Source organism: Lonchura striata, chromosome 6, assembly GCF_050655825.1.
Source record: "Lonchura striata isolate lonStrDom1 chromosome 6, ASM5065582v1, whole genome shotgun sequence".
Taxonomy (NCBI): Eukaryota; Metazoa; Chordata; class Aves; order Passeriformes; family Estrildidae; genus Lonchura; species Lonchura striata.
Window position 1 is genome coordinate 29,190,225 of NC_140708.1, and position 21,302 is coordinate 29,211,526.

Consider the following 21,302-nt stretch of genomic DNA (forward strand, 5'->3'; position numbering starts at 1 on the left):
AAAAGCTTTGATAGCATGATAAGTCATTCCAGAGCTTGGAGTCAAAACACATTGTTATTTGATCCTCTGCTTGTGTTCCTGGGAACAGCATGCATGAAAGACAGTCAGCAGCAGACCAGTCAGGAAGATGGAAAGGGTGGAAATGAATCTACTAATAGATCACTGTGTCTCTTTCAGCCAGAGCCACTTGAGGTCTGATAATTTTTATATATACAGAGTCTTAAAGGTACCCCATTTCTCAAGAGACAGAACAGAGAGCAAAAGAGATCACCTGGGACATGTGCAGCACTCCAGGGGATGGTTCCCTACTGCCACAAAAGTTGGGTTGTTTTCCCAGGCTTGTTATAAACAAGATTTTTACCTGCAACAGCATTGGGAGCCGAATGCAAATCTCTGTGACAGACACAAAGCACTGAGCCCTGTGTATGTAATGGAATGGATTTCTAGCACAAACTTTGGTGGCCTGAGATGAACAGGTAAAGACAGGTACAATCAAAAATAATAGTATGATTCAACCAAGCCAGCACCAAAACCTAGTTCTCATCTCAATAAAATGCAGGAGAGGCAGCAGTTCTCCAGAGAGACATGATTTGCTTTACCTGTTGTTCAGCACCCTTTGATTTTTAAGGTTTCCTCCTCTGTCTTCAGAGGCAACTGCTGGATGACAAGGGCAGTGCCAGAGACTCTCAAAGTCCTGTTTATGAGGAATATCACCTCTGCTTAGCAGTGTTTAGACAGCAATGCTTCACCTTAAATAAGCGTGGGATTTCAACTACACCTGGCCTGTAGTGGTAAACAACACTAAAATACATTGTAAGCAACACCTTCCCTTGTCACATATAGTACAGCCTGATAAAATCCCATCAAATGTAATGGGATGTCTTACCTTGCCCCCAAACAGTTCACAATCACACACAGGGTCACACTAGGCATGTGTACATGTGAGGCTACTGATCCTCAATAGTGCTAAAAACAAAGAGACTCTCCAGACGAGCAATGTCAAAATTACACAGCAATCAACAACAGAAAGAGCAGACCACTGAAAAATCCTGTCTGATCCTAGGCAGCACTGGGGGATAACTTATCACCCTGGCAGCAACCACCCTGTTAAGCATGTCTGTCCATAGAGCCCTCCTCTTCAGAGTGAAAGATCTTCATTAAACAACAGTGCAACCATATTATAGACACAGCAATGACAGCTGTGCTCTTCTCTGTGATATAATCCCTCTGTGATAGAATCTCTGGTATAATCTGCAATGTGAGCTGCCTATTCTTGCTTTCCAGAGATGTGACACACAGAGGACAGGACAGGCTATACTCAGCTCTGTCGTGTTAGGGAGTAGAAAACTCCACCCCAGCTCCTCCTGCCCGGCAGGTGATGAGTCAATGGTGACAGTGAGCAATTAACCTGCCAGCAGGAGCTCACCAGAGCAAAACCCAGACAAGAAAAGGAAGTCCCCATCCCTCATCCTCTCCTCAGTTCTAGACTTATCCACAAAGAGATGAGGACCAGACATTTCTTTTCTGTATGGAGATAAAGATCTCTTTTGTGTCTTTCAGCATGGGCAATTCAACCCTGTGGACTCCAAACCAAGCATCACCTGCCTTTAAACACAGAATTTCAGAAGATCCCATGACATTGAGCCAAACCTCTCTAGAAGTGTGTGCTCAAGGATAACTGGCACCTCAAATCCTTAACAACTTGATAGTCTCTGAATCCAGTTATTTTGGTTCTGATCCAATCCTGCCTCATTAAGCCAGGTTTCCCCCACTTCCATAAACAAATACATTTACTGTTTTGACTTTCTAACTGGTTTTGCATCTAGGAACACCAGCAGAACAAGCTTTCCTGACAGATTTTGGAAGTAATGTTTCTTCCAACACTCAGTGATGATTTTTCAAAACAAATTCTTTTTGAAACTGATCATCTCTAAAACTGTATTATGGAAAGAATGGGGTGTCCTTACCAGAATCAAATCCTCTTAGCAAATCTCTGAAACCAAAACTCCGCAATCATTCTGCAGGTAGAACCAGGAGATGTAAGAGGCCTTTCTAACATCACAAAATAAATCAATGAGACAATAAGGAACAAATTTCTCAGTGCCCTGCATTTACCACTCAGCTTCTCCAGAAAGAAGAAATTTTATAGTTTAAATTAAACAGTAAGCAAGCTTTTACTTTCTAATCTACAAAATAGGCATTGGCAAATTATCAGCAGTGATTACTCCTTTAGGATATGAGTAAAATTACTGGACAGGAAGAAAGATCTTGAGCCAACAGGTTTGGCATTTAGTTTTTCTAAAGGCAACATCTCTGCATTTCAAAACACCTCTCAGTCACTACTCTTCTACAGTGAAAGAAAAGTTGTGGTTTTTTTGATTTGTGCTCATCAAAAGTGAGCTCTAACTAGCACGGACACTCTCTTTGTGTTTTGCCCCAGCAAGGCAGCATCCAGTGCCACTGCTGAAGCTGCTGGGTGTTGGCAGAGCTCTAATCTCATTCTCATACTGATGAATTTTGAGTAAGTCTGTTTATTTTTAATCCATCCTGTGCCCATGACAGCATCCCACTTTTAAACCCTGCAGCCTGCTTATAACCAATCCAGGCAAAAGCTATTTCTGTACACTTGGCTGCCAGTGCTGAGTGTCAGTACATTAAACTGTCTTTGCTTCTCTCAGCTCTGTGTCCTTTCACAGTCAGGCCTAAAAGCATGAGACAACCCAAATGTGATACCCAAGGCAAAGGATAAAGGCTTATGTTGCTCCAGCTGCCATTTTTCTATAGGTTTTTTTTCTGGTTGCTGAACATATTTCATTTAGCATGCTTTCCATTTCCCCCCAGGTTTATTATTTTATATTTATCTATGTGTAATTTCTTTTTTCATTTTCTGAAAGAGTAGCAAAAAAAATTTCAATCTTTTCTCAGGAAGGCTGAGTTACTTGCTGGTATCACCAGTGCTGCAGCCAGTAGCAAATTTCAATACCCTGCACTTGATACTCCAGCCCAAATCAGTTTATATGCTACAAACAAAAGGGAAAGTCCCATGTGAAACTAAAGAAGAAAACGAGTAATGAATCTGTTGTTTCCTTTTTTTCCACTCCTGCTTGGCTTAGTTTATTTAAGATAATGATCTCCAAGCCTTCCAAAGATCAGGAGCACTGATGAAAGGCAGCACACACAGGGGGAACCACAGCCTCACCTGACTGTGGCCCAGAGATTGAGCTCCTGTGACAGTTCCATGCTGTGAGCAGGATACTGTAAAGCACTTCTGAGATCTAAAAGCCAAAGAGACATTTTTTCCACAAATTTAGGTGCTGAGGGCAAATATTACTAATAAATACAGCTCCAAACCAAGTATATTTCAAAAAATAAACACAGGTGCTCTACTACACTGGAGATGCTCAAAGAGCTGTGGTACCTAATTCCCAGTGAAATTGGTGAGAGCTGGGTGACTAATCAGGAGTAGCCAAGCAAGGCTCTTGGCAATAACAGCCCTAAAGCATTACTGCATCCTTAGCTACCTAAACCTCAGTGAATAAATAATTCTTTGAGAATTTTAAATTTTTCTTCCCATCAAAACAGTGAGTTTTAACTGCCTTCTATCACAATCTTTAATGAGAACTTTTTCCACTCTGTGTTTCATAATTTACTTCCCAGGTAAAAAAAATCAAAGAAAAATGAAAGCTCTATCTCTCTTCTGATTTTGCATTTCTTAGAGAAATTAGTTTCCATTCTGCCTCTCTCAAGTGGAACAAATTCCCCAAATAAAATGTGTGCATTGAGCAGTCACAGTAACAGTGCCAAGTTCAGACTCTAATGCCAATTGTCATCAAAATTATCTGTACTGCAAGTCCTGTAAGAAAGAGCAATCACAAAAAAAAAGTCAGCTTTCCTCATAGCATATCTGCGCAGAGACTCAGCTGTCCAAAGTATTGGGAAATACAATTCAAAAGTGATAAAATATAAATGAAATATAAGCAATGAAATATAAGGGATGAAATGTAAGTGAAAATATTTTCGTAATATCAAACAAATCAGAAAAAATACACATATTTGGCACATGGAAAGTTTGCATCCTCTACCAATAGGTAATTGTTATTACAGAGCAGATCTGGGAAACAAAAATAATTGTATATAGACACAGTCATGTTTATGGATAAAAAATGGTGTATTAGGGAGCTGTGCTTTAGCACCAATACACTCATAAACTAAAGCAGCTTCTTTAACAGTGTCCCTCCATTATCCTGGCTATTTCTGTTCAGGATCCTTATCAGGAATTTGTAATACATGAAGAATAAGAGGAGAATCCAGCTTCCATTTCACAGTGGCTGCCTGGCATCAGAGCATCTGAGTGTTATACCAATATTTATTTGATAGAGATATGATCAGTAAAGCTCATGGCTACAGACCACAATAGAGCATTTCTGTTCTTTAGTAAAGGTACTTGCAGCATTAACTTAATTTTCTGCATGAACCCTCATAGTATGTCATATACCTGTAAGTTCCCTAGCTTTTCTGGATTTGCATATTGTTTGAAAATTGCTTTGTAATTCTCAGAGGAAAATTATTCTCAGATACTGAACACTGCTTTAAATTCAACTGATAATATTATTAGTGGTGGTTTAAGCAGAAATCTCATGTGAGACTGCATGCATTTATATAGAGGTTATGTATTGGAGAACTGAATCTTTGGCTTTTGATCTGCTCTTTAGACTGGATCTAGACACAAAGAAAAAACAAACTCTCACAAGAGTGGTCTGGCAGTGATATTTTGAAACTCACTGCAAAAAAAGCCATAAGACCAGTAAACCATATGAAATGTCTAATTGATTAATCCTACTTTTTGGGTATTTCTGTTATTTCTAGTAAAATAGAATCATTAAAAAAATTGGTTTCTGAGATTTTGTTTGTTGACTGTGAGCCCTGGCCTGACCTCAGCCTTGAATTTAAATCCCCAGCAGAAATCTGAAATTAATCTACCTCTGGTTTAGTTATCACTAATTATAATTATTAACAGGAGTATCCAGTAAATGAATGGGGTTTTAGTGACATGGTGTTTACCTAGAACAAAGGATAAATAAAAACACACTTCCTTCTTCACAGTGTCTTTTCCCATGGCAGTGCAGGATCTGGCCCTTACCCGGGCATGGTAAAGGACACAAGCCCAGCCACGTGCCTACAGACACAGGAGTTTGCCCAAACACTGAGATGTCACATACTGCAAACAGAGGCAGTTGAGAACTGCTCCTCCTGTACCCAAGCTGATGGTTTGAAGCTTTCCCTGCAGCTAATCCAGGGGATGGAGTGAGAGCAGTCAAACAGCTGCCCCAGGAACACTGTCACTGGAGCTCCCAGCCTTGCCTGGCACAGCACTGCTCCCATGGCCCACCAGCTCCCTGCAAAAGCCATGTGAAACAGCCTGAGAATGTCCCTCACCATTCCACGCAGGAATTTACTGTCCTCCTGTGGTGTCTCCCATGCCACATGAAGAAAAGGTGTTGTTGGGAGCTATCTGGCCTGGAGCTATATCCACCAGCAGGAGCAGGCTCAGAGGAGACTGTCAGCCAGTACAAATGCTGAGATTTCTTGAGACATCTCTCCAGCTCTCTGCCTGTGAGCTGCTGTACGCAGGAGAGATTTAATGGTCTGGAAGAAATACCTTCTGCCTCTTGTCACAGGACTCGAAAGCCTGGACCATCACCAAAACAGGAAACAGCAAACCTAAGCTGTGAATTCAGCCGAACAAATTGGCCAGATGATGAGAGCAGTGGGAAAGGCCAGCCTCTGCTGCAGCGGGGCCGCGTGCGGCTCAGCGCTGCGGGCGGCCCGAGCGCGGCAGCAGTCGGAAATGTCTCTGTGGGGAGCAGCCAAACACGGCATAACCCGGACAGCACCGCACAAAGACGGCAGGAGGCAAGGGTAGGGCAGAGGAAGGGTTGTAAGGAAGAAGCCAGCAACACATTTGTAAAAGTGCCTAAGGATCTGCAGGGAAATTTCGGTGTCTTTCAGGACAATAGGAACAGAAGCGAAGAGCTCAGCTCTGCGGCTGAATTAATGCAGCACTACATAGATTAATGCACCATTGCAAGCCATGCTCAGCAATTAAAGGCATGGATACCTGTCTGCACATCCCAGCTGCAAGGTAAACTAGACATTTTTGTGTCTCCTCCCTTGAAGTTTAAGCTTCCACGTATTTCTGTCTGGAAGCACAGGTTTAGTCACTGACACACAATAACTCAATTGACTCTCTGGGCTCAACAGCCCAAATGCCCATGGGATTATGGCTACGCTCCTGAAAATTAGTTAGTTAATTAAACCCTAGGTCAGGCTTTGTTTTATGAGGCCAAGCTGCTGCAGAAAAACTGAGCAGGTCAACATGAAATTAAAGATCATCTCATTGTGCACAGAGAGAGATGAAGGCAGCACAAGCAATTCTGTTCGCTGCCCCTTGGTGGCCGAGTCACTTGCTTACTGTTCGTTAATTCAGCAAGTTGAATGCCAATGCTGACAGATCAACATACAAACCACCTCTGTGCTGAGGGCTAAAAGAAGCAGCTGAAGAAATAGATAACAGGACAGTCTAGATGATGCCTCCAGGCTACAGCCCTACCTCCAGTGAGAGGAATGATGAACCATGAGGTCCAGAGAAGACTGAATTCACAGGGCTTGGACACTACTGGCTCACTGTTTCTGAAGGGGCTTGGCAGAGTAAGAAAACAAGGGAATAAATTGGGATTTCTCTGGAATCATGCTCCTTCCTGCAGTGCCTTTAGAGGTTCAGAATCGCCCTGGAGGTGTCCTTCCCCCAGACCCTACACAGTGGTCCAGTGAGCCTCAGATCTCCTCCCTTCCCCCTCAGTTCACAGAAGAAAAACACTAAGATGTTTCCGTTGGCTTTTACATCATCTTTTTGTAGAGACTAATCTTCAGTTTCAACAATACATCTTTTGTGAAGCACTCCCAGCAGAAACCTTAGACACCTTCCTTAAGATCTGTTTGCTTACAGAAGACGAGGTAGGATTTGTTTTAACCCCTCTAGATTAATGTCTTGCAGACATTAGTGAAGTGAGATTTAATCAGGTTATTGCTCTACATTTTCCAGGGAAATAAATCACACTTATTACTAGGTTGGAATAGGATGCAAGGCTTGGGCTGAGAACATTTAGTCTTTTTTGTCTTTCCAGAGGGGAGTGAAGGGATAACTTGAAAATTCCTGCAAGGCTGTCAAACAGGCCCTCTACAACTTTGAGTAGGGACAAGGGATGTAAGCCATAATGGTTATGTACATCTGGGGGTGGGCCTGGGTCCCAGTCCCCTGCCTTGCAGAGGTACTGTATGGTGTGCATCAGTACAGAAAGCAGACTCATAACCTCTATTTGAGATCCTCCATGTGAACTCTTCCATAACTCTTAGGACCCAACTCCTCTTCTGGCTGTCTGTTTCTGCCTGGCACAAGGGGATTTGCAACGCAAATGTGGTGTTGTGGGATCAAGCAACCTTTGCAAACCTACTTGCAGACCCTAAATGGAAACTGTGATAATCAGCAGGTCTCAGAGTGTAACAGGCTTATTTTGTTTCAATCTTTTTGATGTTTACAGCATGCATTTAACAATGAACAAGCAACTATATTTATTCTCACCAGACATTTTCCTAAAACAAGGCTAGATAGGAAATAAAAAAGCAGCTCTTTATCCAGACTTTTGATTTAAAACTGCTTTTTCCTTCATTCATGAAACAAAAAAAGACTTTGCTCTCGGCGATGCTAGTAGTGATTTCTTCAGTACATGTTAATACATCTCCTTGTACAAACCCACGCATGTGCAAGGAACAATGTATGGGAAATCAAATTGAAAAAGTCCTCCTCTCTTTTTCCCCAGAATGGAAGCAGACAACTGAAGCCAATACAAGTCTTTCTGATAACTACAAGTTTGCATGTGCTGAAGTGCCTAAAGCCCGTAAGATTGGCATCCATTTCTCCTTATCCAGTGGGCTGTGCAAACATGGGAGAAAGCAAATTCCAGTAACACAGCCTGCAATCAGGTTTCAAATCATGCAACAAAGCAGCACAAAGCACAATGGGGAAAAAAAAGTCAAAATCTTATTGCAGAATACAATAAAACATATCCTGTTTGGGATGAAAGAGAAAAGGAAATACCAGGCAAGGCAGCACTGCTCCTTGTAAATACCCTCCTCCAGTGCTTTCCCTGGATGAATTAGTCCTATGAACCCTAACTCCATCAGCATGAATCAGCCTGTCTGCTCCAAGGTAAAGGCTACAATTCTCTCTCGTGTTTAATGGGAACTCTTTCCCTCCTCCTTTTCTTGGCTTCCTGCTTAGAAAGAATAGACTCTCCAGAGACAGTTTTGGATCTGGACCACAATCTTGCTCCCTACCGATAACTAAGTATCTCTGGGCAGGAGTACATTTAAAGAAGCAGCTGGTAATTATGAGCCAAGTGCTTACTGGCAGGATTTCCCCCTGCTACTGAGCCAATGCTTTTTGGGAACTAAATGACTCGGTGATAACTATCAGGTAAAACCTACAAACCAGGGGAGGTTCCCACATTAGAACCATGAGCAAGAAACAATGCAAAAGTGGGTGGAGGATGGCTGAAAATTATGTCTGACAGTTGCTTGAATTCCCTGTCCTCCACTCACCCAAAGTGGTTGTGTGCAACTGCTGGGCATTTTCTAGGTAGTACTTGAAAGCTACAAAATCTCTTCCCATGTCTACAGCACTAATGAAAACAAATGACCTTTTCCTTCCAGCTAATCAAAATGTACCAGCAGCACTGGAAAACCATCACAACACTTACTCTTTTGGAGGGTTAAGGTCCTCTGGGCGAGCCTCGAAGAACCTGAAGACTTCATCGCACTGTGAAATATGGGGAGGAAGCCGAACCAGTGCCTGCAAAACAAAACAGAGAGTGAGAAGCACTTAGACATGAGCCACGTTTGAAACATGGCCTCAAACATCTAAACTACCAAGCACAAGGAGGCAAAACAGTCCTGGCAGGGGGAAAGGAATACTGAAGGACAGCAGCATACCTGGCTACTTACCTGAAAAGAAAGGAAACAGCAAGCCTTGACTGCAAATGTCAGGTAGGAAGTAATGAATTCAGACAAGCAACAGTTCTTAGAATCATCCAATGTAATTTATTTTGCCATGTGCTCAAGAGCAGAATTTGGTCCATAAGTGCAAAACCATGACACTGCACAAGTAAGTGCTCTGTGGCCGGGACAGTCTGTGACATGGGCTTTCACAGCATCTCAAACGCTGAGGTTAGGTCAATGCACACAAATCCAACACCTACTGAGACAACAGATTAATGTGCTCCAGAAAGCTTTCCATTCAGCACTGTCCACACAAAAAGCAGAATTCGCTAAAAAAACCCCCATAACCAAACCAAACCAAACAACAATTTGCTCCTAAATTAACAGGAAAGGAAGTTTGATTACGTGTCTGAAAAAAACAAATCAAACCCAACCAAAACACAGAGAGGCTTTTTCTGCATGAAGAAGGTTGCACAGTACATCCTGGCTAACAGTGTCTGTGTGCTCACCTTGGCAGTGGGACATGGCACTTGTCACAGTCAGCAATAGCTAAGTACAGTCTGGGCATTAACCACATTATGCTGAAGTGTACTGGAAAGCAAGACCTAAAATAAGACAAGCATACAAGGCAGAAACATGCTATGAATTTGCTGTTCAGAATCTAGAGCTTTATGGTGCCAAAAGAAGTTAAGGAGCTGTCCCCAGCCCACAGAGATGGGGCAGCAGATCTCAGTGACGTGACTCTGAGACTGCCTCCAGAAATGACAACTAGGAGAAGAAAAGAGGCTGGACTTCACCTCCTCCTGTGCTAAGTTATGCTGAAAATAGGCCACAGGTTAAATATAGACCAAGCTTCTTAGAGTTGCTGTAAACCTGTTTGACAAAATGAGATTGTCTGGCTCTTCTCCTAGTTGAAAGTAGGACAAACAATCTTGAAAGATGGATGAAGAATTGCACCAGAACTAAATGAAGATGCATTAGGGTGAACAGGTTATATTAACCATGAGACATCTGACTGATCTTGGTCAGACACGCCAGAAGGTCCAATCAAAGCACAAAGGCAGGACAGGGCAGTTGGTTACCATCACAGCTGTTTTTAACCAGGCTTTAGAAGTGGCCAGATTTATTTCCAAGACTACATTTGCTTGAGGATGTGAAGGAAAAGAGCTGAAAAAAGCCTGCAATGAAACTGCAGATTAGATGATGGAGGTCTTGTTTTGAGGTGTTCAGAAATTCACAGTCAAATGCTTCCACACCTACAGCTTTCCTTTCCTTTGTGAAGGGATGTTAGAAGAACAATAGGAAAATCCATTTGGTATCACTAGGCCTGTAAAAAATGAGACTCTGGCCTTTGGTCATGTGGAACTGCACTATAGAGCTGAAAAAGATGCCTTGCAAAGGAAGCAGCATCAGATGCAGAAGCTGGGCAACAGTTTGGTGGGTCCAAGTGCCAGGGTAAGCACCACTGGCTGCTGTACCAAGGTAGGATGAAATGCAACAGCTGAAAAACTCAAGCACTTTTACAGGAACAAAAGATGCCCTGGTCTCCACCTCTGTTTGTTCAAACTTGTCTAGAAGTGTAACAAAGGTGTGAGCTCTGCCTTTTTTCCTACTGTACATAAATACATGCATCCAGCTGGCAAACCAGGAATAACACTGGGAAGTCAGGAAGTGCCCAGGAATAGTAATGATCACAGCATGTTGAAAGAGAAATGCCTCACCAGCATGGGCTAACAAGAGCATAAACAACATTTATTCATCTGCACTCCAAGCAAGAGACAGCAAAGCAACGCTGTCTAATCAACAGTGGATGGAGCTGATATTTAGCACTGGCTCTACTACTCACACCCTTTTTGGTTAGGGCAGGTTACTTAACCTCCTTTCATCAAATTCATCTGGGATATATCTTCAGTTCCCCCCTTACAATGCTGAGCAATAACACTTACTTAATCTGCAGAAAGGTTAGGAGGCTCAGATATTCAATATCTACAGTGTGTTTTGAAATCCCAAAGGGCTCAGTCTTGCACAGTCAATGGGGCAAGAACAAGCAGTGCAAATGATACGTATCATTACTAGGGAAACACAAAGTTACACCCAGTGCGGGGGGTCTTGGACATCAGACGCCTTCCCAAAGAGTCACCACTTCCCTGCAGAGTCACCCTTTGGAAAGCTTTGGGAAATCTGAACCCCCTGAATCAGTGGCTGGCTGCCTGGAAATCCCCAGAAGCACTGTGGTCCTGCCGAGCTGAAGGGGGATAACTGAAAAGCACCTCTCTGACTCCAGGCTTTTGCAGGGACTGGATAAAAATCAATCAGTCATTTCCACACCCAGCCATCCATCTTCCCACCCTGGGGCAGGGCTGGCTCTTCTACTTCTGAATCATTTCCCAACGTACTGCAATTTCCAGCCCTATGCACAGGGATGGACTGAAATACACTCCACAGTGACTTGCCATTGCATGTTTTTTGGGAAGCTCAGGTGTAAAGTCGAACCAGTCAATTTTTACTTTTTTTTTTTTTTGGGGGGGGAACAAAACCCAAAGAAGTAGTAAAAAATTCTAAGAAATGGTTTTAAAAAGTGCAACCAAGGGTATAAAATCAATCAGGATCCTTCTATTAAATTTTGAATAGCAGGAGGGAGCAGTGACATTGTTTAGCAAGACAAATGTCTCTTCTCACACGAACAAATCAAAGCCAACACAATTCCGGTGAGCAAACAAAAAGTGTACTGAGGAGATCAGGGACATCACTGTCACTTTGCAAGGGGAAAATGGAAGCTTCTGGCATTTCCAGCAAGACAGTTCCAGGGCAGAGCTGCAACAGCCTGAAGGAAAGACTGCAAGGTCAAGGGAAGAAGTGTAAAGACAGGAGGAACCCAAAGGACAGAAAGGACAGGGGAGTGACATTCTTCTGGGGATGTAAAAACCAGAGCTAAACACAAACAGCATCCAGGAACAGCAAGGAACTTGCACAGGAAAGGTGAGAGATAAAAAGTGCCAGCAAGCAGAACTCAGCCTTGCACAAGCATCAAGTACTATCAGTAACAGCATGTTTCCTTGCTTGGCGTGCACAGGCGGACGTGCACTGCTCAGCCCTCACACATCCTCAGGAGATAGGCTTTTATGTGTCATTCCAGCCTGGGATGATGTCTGTCTCTACATTACAGCTTACAGTCTTGCTGAGCAGGTGACTCAAAAGGCTGTTGAAAAGCTGTAACATTAGGCAGGGTGTGAGCAGGCAGCCCTTGGTACTGGGGATGGCCAGCTACTCTCAGAGCACCAGCCCACCTGTGGAAAGCTGCTGTGCAAAGCTGCTGTGTGCCACACACAGCAATCAAAGGCAGCAGAGCACCAAGTGCAAACAGGGGTTCATTGCTTAAGGTTACATGAACTGGCAACTGCTCCGTGGGACTGTGTCACAGCTCAAAGGCTTCATGGAACACATGGTATAAAACCCTGCAGGCACTCCTAACGAGGTGTTGAGTCCTGTGGGTTGCATTTTTGCAGATACATTTATAAAAAACTGATACAGAGATGTGTATGTGTAGAGATGCACAGCACATATGTGCACAGAATGGTATTCACCCCACTGAACTTCATGTGTCTTAAATGGGAGAGTGGTCACACTTGTCTATCAACTTGTATCATTGCTAGAGAAAGAGCAGCATCTTCAGAAGGTGCTTTTTCTACCACCTGCCATGGGTGTCTAGCTGTGGAAGGGGTGAATCATTGTCTCCACACAGCCTCTAGAGACACTTCAGATGCACAGCTTTTAAATCCCTAATATCCAGTGGGTTTATTCCCAGCTCTGCATACATGTACACAGTTCACAATACTGCACAGTTATGACTCCCTTACTTTTCCTCTAATTGTTTATAATTTCATTAACATTAGTCACTAGAGCCAGATGTTTGGGAATGCTCATGAGCCCAGCAAGGGGAAAGGTGCAATTAAAACAGATAATTTCTGAGAACAAATAAATAAATGGTTTAATCTATACAAAAACACTTTCTGTTTGGCTGACAACCTCAAGCTTGAACTAAAGCACTGAAGTGGTGGATGGCAAACACTGACAGTCAGGCAGAGAAGTGGATAAAGAATGCATGGTGGTGGTTCAGACTGGAGAAGAAGTTGAAATAAATAAAGAGTTGAGTAAAGGAAGAAAGAGGGTGCAGTTTTGGAAGTAACTGGAACATGTAAGAGCTTCTGGCTAGGTTAGTGTTTATGACAAAGATGTTGCATCTTAAGGTCTTCCCTACACAAAGATGCTTCCCTCAATTAGGATCAGCACACAAAAATATGGGAGCCAGCAAATTCTGGCCTGTGTCTTCCCAGAGGGCTGTGAAAGGACAGAGTGACAGTTTTGTGAACCACTGACCTGAAAGGTCTTTCTTGAAGACAGGATGGTACATACTGGACAAACACTCACCAGAGGTGTGTTTGAGAGATCAAAAGCCTCATAAATAAAATGCCTCTGGGGAAGGGAGCTCTATGAAGTTGCTCTTTCTTTCACATTGGCAAAAATTCCTAAACAAATTTAGAAAATCAGGCCCAATGAGCCCAGAAGACCTTAAATCACACTAAACTAATTCCAAGCCTACAGTTAAGAGGGAAATCATCCAGAGAGACTAATTCCAGTGGGCAGCACACATTTACTGGCAAAACACTGTTTGTTTGGTAACTCACTCAGGTTACCAGTAAGGACATCCAGACTCTGCACTTTTATGGAGAAAACTCCTGGAAATCTTCCCATGTATCCCACTCCTCTCGTTTTTATTGCAACTTCAAAGTTTCTTGCAGTCTTAGCAAAACTACTGGCTTAGTTACCTTTGTGATGGCATTTCTCTAAGCTGCTACAATGCACTGGGAATAACCCAGGCATGAGGGGTACAGAGCCCGAAGCCGTAGGGTCCAGAGGGATCATGCCTCTGATACAGAATCTTCTGCAGACCTCTCCTTACTGCCAAGTATCCCTACAAACTCTAAGACAGCCTCTGCTTATTCCTGGCACAGAAACCACAAACACATCCACACAGCAGGAGTAAGACCTGCTTGTCAGCCATGCAAATTTCCACACTGACAGACAGTCAGCAAAAACAAGACAACAAATGGTCAAACATTTGCATCCCCCATTTGTGCTTCAGCTTTCCAGGACAGGTAAAATGGATGGAAAACTCTTATCCTGCAAACAAAAAATGCTATGAACTTTGCATTTGAACCTGCCTCCCTCCTCTGCTGCCACATAGATTCCAGTGGACAGAGGTCTATTGTTCTATTTATTCATTTTATTAACCCACGTCACATTCATTCCATCAGCTTCACCCACATTATTCCAGCAAAATTCTCTAATTTTTTCAAATTTGTCAGCCTACCCATTTCAGGAGTAACATGGGGCATAAGCTTTACGCTCTTATAGAAGCAGGACTGAACATGCAAAACTTATGCTTTTGCTCTACAGTTCCATACAATTCTCTAAAGAGTCAACACATCCACTGGATAGAGGTAGAAAAAGCAGAAAATGGATACAAAGACAAATTAAATACAAATTACAGTAAACTGCAAATGAAATACAAAGACACTACATCAAGCACAAGAAACGTATGTGCCAGAGACTACTGGAATAATTTTCTGGAGATGTCACTAAAGGTTTGTGATACTCAGTGCTGAGAACCACTGTGGCTGCTACTGGAGACAGGAAACACTGGGCTGGGGGAAACTGGGCTAACCCAACACTGCAGGGTCTCTGATCACAAAAGCAGCAGCTATCAATATATGGATTAAGTAAACAGCTTGGCTTCAGGGACGTATCCAACCATGTCTGGGCAGCAGCAGAAGATCTGAACCAAAGTGAAACCATTCTATGATTCTATGACCTGAGCCAGACTTCTCCAAGAGAGAAAAAAGGAAATAAGGAGAGCAGGAATCACAGCACCACGGTGTCAGAGAATGTGCCCTCAGCCACAACACATCCCTTGGCCGTGACCAGTGGAGCCCCAGCAGGCCTGGCTGGGTCAGGTCAGGTCTGTCTGGGGCATAGACAATGGGGTCCCACAGAACCAGCTGCCCCTGGTCACTGCTTTCACTGCTGGGTGACAAAGTCCCTGCTCTCCCCACTTTGCATCTGCTGGGCGAACCCTGACGTCAGCCAGCCCTCGCCGCTCCTGTCGCCGGCAGTTCCTGTCTGAAGGAGGGTGCCTGGGGACCCAGTGAGACCCTACATATTTCAGAAAGAGCCATTTGGCTGCCAGCAGGAAGACAGTACACTAATTGTCACACAAAAAAGCCTGATCTCATGAGAGAAGACTTTAATTGCAGCTTCCTCACCCCGGGGGTGCAGATGGCATGGGTTTCACCACCACCACCACCACCCCCAGCACGCCTCAGGCACTTTGGCAATCTGCTTCCAATTTTGGATGAGCAAATGTCTGACTGGAGAAGTTCTTGGGAATGCTTTTTTCACCCCTCCACCTGCTCCTCTGACTTTCTAAAAATGGAAAGAAAACCTCAAGGGAAATAAGAGAGGAAGTCTGGGGTTTAAATAATGTGCTGATGGACTCAATACATCTGCAAAAACTGGGAATCCTACTTGCCTAAGGAAATGAATTTATTCTATTGACAGAGAATGAATTATCATCAAATCATAAACTCTAGTTTAGAAAGAAAAGATAAGGTGGCTTAACAGTCTTCTCAACAGAGTCATGCTTTTCTGTGCAGCAATACATTTCGAGGCTTTCACTTATGAGGAGAAGCACTCCTGGAAGACACAGGTCCACCCTCAGTGCTGCACCAGCCACCACTGTCCCTCATGTGGCACCAGAGGACAGACAGACAAAACAGAAGAAAACACCACCTTAGTTGTGCCACTCTGCCTGCTTAGCTTCTGAATCATCGAGGCTGATGCAGAAATAAAATCCACATTTTAGGCAGGCAAGGCTTAGAGCCTTTACTGAGTGGATGAGGCACCAAACCAGTACATAAGGTTTGCCAAGGAAAATGCTGTGAGGACCGTGGGAGCAAACAGCAGCCTGTTCCCACCTGCCCTGGCAGTCTTGGTGGTGACTGGGAGGACCATCCTTCCCTGTGATGGATGTCAGCACTGTCCAGCAGGGAAATGCCAGTGCTGGTGGTGCCCTGAGCCCCCCTGAGCAGGCAGGAGGGCTGCCCTGCCCAGAGCCCTTACCCTGCAGTACTCGTCGATGGGCTTCAGCCTCTTCACTGCCACGTCTCGGACATGGCTCCTCCGGAACAGGATCTTGCCTAAGGAGAGAACACATGAAAGGGGAGGGTCAGGGGTGTCACCTGCCATGTGGGACAACACAGCAGCACCAGGCAGAGAGAACTTCATCCCTGGCTCCAACCATGGCTGTCAGCATGAAATCTGGATGACTGCCACCACAGTCCTGCCTGTGTGAGCTTCCAGAAGGGGACCCAGGGACTTATGGAAGGGGGGGAAGTTCCGATTTCATCCTGTAGGTAACACAAAAGGTTTTGGTTCCCTTATAGTGATGGCACTATCCTGGAATGGACTGACACTATGTTATGACTTGCTCCTAATTGAGGGTCACTTTGGCATGTTCATGCTGGCTGTGCAGGAAGCACCACTGGGCTCCATCTGCTCCCCACTCAGCTGCCTCCCACTGTGGATGCTCCTGCCCTTCCAGGCAGACAAACCACACACCCAGCTCACAAGCAGATACAAGAGTGTTGGTGACAGAGCCCTTATAAATCTACACAGAGAAACCAAATAACAGAAGAAAAATACACAAGCTCTTTTTTTTAAAACAAACAAACAAAAAAAATAACCTCCATGTCCTTACTGGATGACATTTCTGCAAGCAGTTAAGATTAAATAAACAACCGGGTTTTGTGTGAAACTGATTGTAACAAAGTTTATCAAAATAATCTAGGAACTGAGTTTCCCCACACACAAGGATGTCATAGAGTTGGTATTTTTTTGGCTAGAAGGGATTGTATCTTTATATCCTTTTTCGGTGGTTCCCTTTTCCTTTTGTACTGTATTTCTTTTAATATAATGAGACAAGAATAAATTGTATGTTCTCCTTGTGGTAGAGGAAAACAGTATCTGCCAGCATTATTTAGTCCATGAAACATCTATAAAAAACCACGACATTTATACCACACCCTGCTCCAAACTTCTGCCAACAGGCAAATAAGATACTCATCCATAGATTGTGAGATAAGAAACTGGACTATGAAATCAAATCCAAAATCTGAGTATGTGGCTTTGACTTCATCTGATTACACAATCTGAGAGGTTAATGAAATGGCAGCCTTTGACAGGCCAGTAGCAAAGGCTCTAAATCTCCCCCAGACACTGCCCCTTTTGGTTGCCTTTTCCTCCATAGCTGCTAATCTGGAAGGTGTTAAAGCCTTTTGTTTCAGACAGGAGAAAGTGGTTTATCTTTATTCCCAGTTCTGGCAACAAAACAGTTTGTGCTGCGAGGTAAAGCCATTTCCTGGTGCCATCAATTTCTCTCTCTGGGTTGCCTGTGGTTATCTCATTACTATGCTGATGTTGAACCATCCCTGTAGGATGTGATGCCTCGTGGTCATGGGAAGTCTTCAATGGATGTCTGAGACATTGCATCATCTTGGGCAATTTAGTCAAATTGCATCAGCTTGAGCAATTTAGTCAAAAGCAGCTGGAGAAGGAAAGTGACACTTCCATCCTACTGCACTGACCTACTCGGGACACTGAAAGATTCTTGTTTTCCTGCTTCTCTGTCTGGTAAATGGTGAAAATTACCTGCCTTGAGGATCACACTTCACTTATCCTGCAAAATTGCAATAAACTGCTTTTTCGGGGCAGAAAGAGGTAGGGCTAGCTACAGAGAAAGGAATAGGTCCTTTCTCAGTGTTCCAGAAATGCTGGTGTGGGAGATCTTGGTAATTTTTTTTGCAACTTTTATAAATACACTGCAAAGAGAAAACTAAATTTTGGAAACATTCTCACTTTCTGGCTTTCCTGTTTTCAGTTCAAGCCATGAGTCGAAAGTTGAACGGGTGACCATATAAAAACATTAAGGAAGCAAAGATTTAAACACATCAAAGATCTGTAAATGCAACTCAGCTTTCCTAAAAGTAATAATAAAGAATGTTATATTAAACAGAGTACAAAAAAGACCCCAGGATATGATGAATCTTAATTCAGTCCTTAAATGGAGATGGAAAATATCAAGGCAACTGTGGTGCTAGGACAAAACAAAGCCCAGAAGGTGCTTCCACTTTAATCCCATCAGCAAAAGGAAGATTCTCCTTCTACTACTGGAAACTGGAAAAGGCTCGACAAAGCCAGTGGGAAAGATCTGTAGCTGCCCAGTCCAGTATGGCATTCAAAGCTGAGATCTGGAGAAGACTGGGTACTTTAGAGCACCATGGAATGTCAGTCAACAAAGAAGAAACAAGAAGAAAAACAAGGACACCCTGCAAACATATCCAGTTCTGATGAGCAGCAAGGAGGGGATCTCCTCACAAATTCTGGAGGTCTTCAGGCAGAGCAGTCTCACTGACAGGGTCACCAAAGTACCTCTAAGGAGGGACAGCTTCCCCAGTGCCCAGCTTCTTCCTATGTCTGGGAAGACAGACTGTGCTGATAGGGGCTCAGTCAAAGCCACCACAATCAACCAGCAGGAACCACTGCAGACCCAGTGTGAGTTACTACTGCTCTCTCCAGCTCCCCCTTTTCTCCTGCTCTTCCTCTGAAAGCAAGGGAGGTCCCACAGAACTGGAAAAGGAAGGAATTGTGAGAGACACAGGTTGTACATGCTTTACCTTCTCCAAGTGAGTGCAGACCCCATCAATGGAAAGCTTTGCCTAACAAGGGAGATAGGGTCACCATAAATACAGGGAAGGCAAAGAGCTGGGCAGCAGGAGCACATCAGCCAGCAAGAAGCCCTCTGGACAGCACTGGAAGGGAACATTTTGCCCAGCACCAACATCAAGTGGAAAAGATCCAGGGTGGCTGGTAAATGCAGAACAGCCCAGACAATTCCTTGTGAGGGTGGAGCAGTGGTTTATGTGCCACTTGGCTTTTCCTCTGGGAATATAAGGAAGGGACCTATTTTCTGTGAGTACATAGAGTGCTGCTTCCTCTCTCCTGAATTTTACTGCAGCTCTTTTAAGCCTCCTCAGACACTACAGCCCCATTTTACAGAAGGATAAGTGGCTTTTAAACATGCTGCAGCCCAGCTAGGAAGTGAACAGGAAGTCTGTGTCCATTCAGATGGGAAGTCAAAGGTTACATGAGATGACGCTGCCTCATGCAAATATTTCATTCACTGGTGTGCCAGGCTTGGACAGGGCCAAGGGAGGTCTGGCATACGTTAGGAAAGTCTCTGAAGACAGCAGCAATTGGGAAGAAAGACGTGGGAAAGACAGGGCTCCAGCCCTGCTGCTCATGTAGGATAACAGTATTTATTTTTATCATTTTTTCTCTAAAGAAAATATTATTCCTAGGAAATTAATATGGATAAGAGGCAAAGTATCAGGTTTAACATAGTAGAGGACATCCTAAGCAATCCCTTCATCTGTGTGTGTGTCTGTGTATATATATATATGCAGTCTTTAATTTCACGACCACACACCTCTTCCCTTGTAAGATCTAAGTTTCCTCCTGTATACACAATGGGTGCACAAAGTGGGAAGAATAAAGCTATACAGGAGATTGTCTATCTGGCAGCTTCTGATTCTGTAAGCTTAAAAGTATCCTCAGAATATCACTTTATTCCTGCATCACCTCATACTTGGAGTAATACAGACTTTTAACAAGTGCCATGAGGCCCAAGAACAAAGTGGTTTAAATGCATCCAAACACTCTGGTGCTCCCATTAGCCCACAGACCTGTGCCGGGTACACCAGGTCCACAGCCTAATGGTTTGTAATAGCCAAGGATGTGGTTTGTACAGGGAAGAAGGCCAGCTCCTGTGGAGCTTGGTGACACTGTGGAGCATGGTCTTGAGGCAGGACAGCACCAGGCACCACCAGGCAAAGAAACACTGCAAGTCCCTGAGGGGATGCCTAGCAAGAGAATCCTGTCTTTCCTCTTCAGGAAGGGGGACATATGGAACATAGTCCCTGCAATCACAGCAGATGCCAGCTGTCAGCAGCCACTGACCTTGACTGGTGATTTGTAAGCTCTAAGACAGTCTCTAAAACAAATCTCCTGATCACACCTTTCACTGCCAAGGAGAGGTGCTGCATATCCAGGCCTTGAGACCTTCTAGGGATGCCTTTGTGATCTGCCCAGCTTTGTGCCAGTGGCTCAGTCCCGAGCTGCCAGCTCTGCTGCTCCCTTGGAGCCCGACAGTGAGCAGCAGCTGCTGCACAGCCAACAGGGAGCAGGGAAATTGTTTTTAGCTCCCTTCCAAATCTGACAGAGGACAGATTCGTCTCTTGGTCTTACTCTCTGATTGCTGAGCTCAAGTCTCATTTCCAGGTATGTCTGGGTGATGGATTGGTTGTTTGATGCAAAGAGCCTCTGCCAGAGACTGAGAAGAGACCAAACACACTATCAAAGACAGGATGGACAAATGCATACTGACATTTAATCTTGAATTTCAAGCACCATCACCACACTTCAGAACACTACACTTCAGAATGCAGCACATGAAGCAAGCCATATGATAAACGTTCTACAGTGGACAGCCTGAAGACTAATGGGAGCATTAAAAGTACTCTGATGTCTCATCTGATTTACGTTTAAAAGAGACATGTGATGCCTTGACTACAGAAGATGCAGCTGTAGAGGTTCTGTCAGTTCTGTCTCCCAGGAGCAGGAAAGAGCTCCTACTTCTGCCTCTTCGTGTTGTTCTTGTTACTGGGCTGTTGATTCTCTGCCTTTGTTACCTGCAAACCTGGGAGGCATGAAGTCTGTATGTATTGCCAAGCAATATGTGTAACCCAAGATCAGCTTCTCAGAGGTACTTGGGAGGTGAGGTCAGACTCTTCTGGCAGTTCCACTGCATCAGTTGCAGTAAACAAAAATAAAAAATTTACCGCTCGTGCAGTTACAGCTTCTCCTTTTGAGCTAAGAAGCTTCTTCTTGTGTAACTAAAACTATTTTGCTGTTCATGTATTTTTATGAAGGCTTCTAATTCTTACACATGGCTGTTTGAATTATTTTTATACACCAAATAAGCACAGGCCTGCAATCAAATATGACACAAATTCCCTTCAACCCATTTAAGCTGTGACATCCACCTCAGGGTCCTGCCAAAACTCTCAGGCACC

At 43.9% G+C, this 21,302-nt stretch overlaps 1 protein-coding gene across 8 annotated transcripts in view; it reads right to left on the minus strand.

Moving 5' to 3' along the window:
• SH3PXD2A (SH3 and PX domains 2A) overlaps positions 1-21,302 on the minus strand; it is a 236,534-nt gene that overhangs the window by 121,237 nt on the left and 93,995 nt on the right. For all 8 annotated transcript variants that reach the window (XM_085583667.1, XM_085583666.1, XM_021536305.3 and 5 more), the window contains 2 exons: positions 16,234-16,310; positions 8,817-8,908 (listed from right to left, as the gene is read on the minus strand). In XM_085583667.1, coding sequence (XP_085439793.1) covers positions 8,817-8,908; positions 16,234-16,310 — 169 coding nt within the window. The remainder of the gene's footprint in view (positions 1-8,816; positions 8,909-16,233; positions 16,311-21,302) is intronic.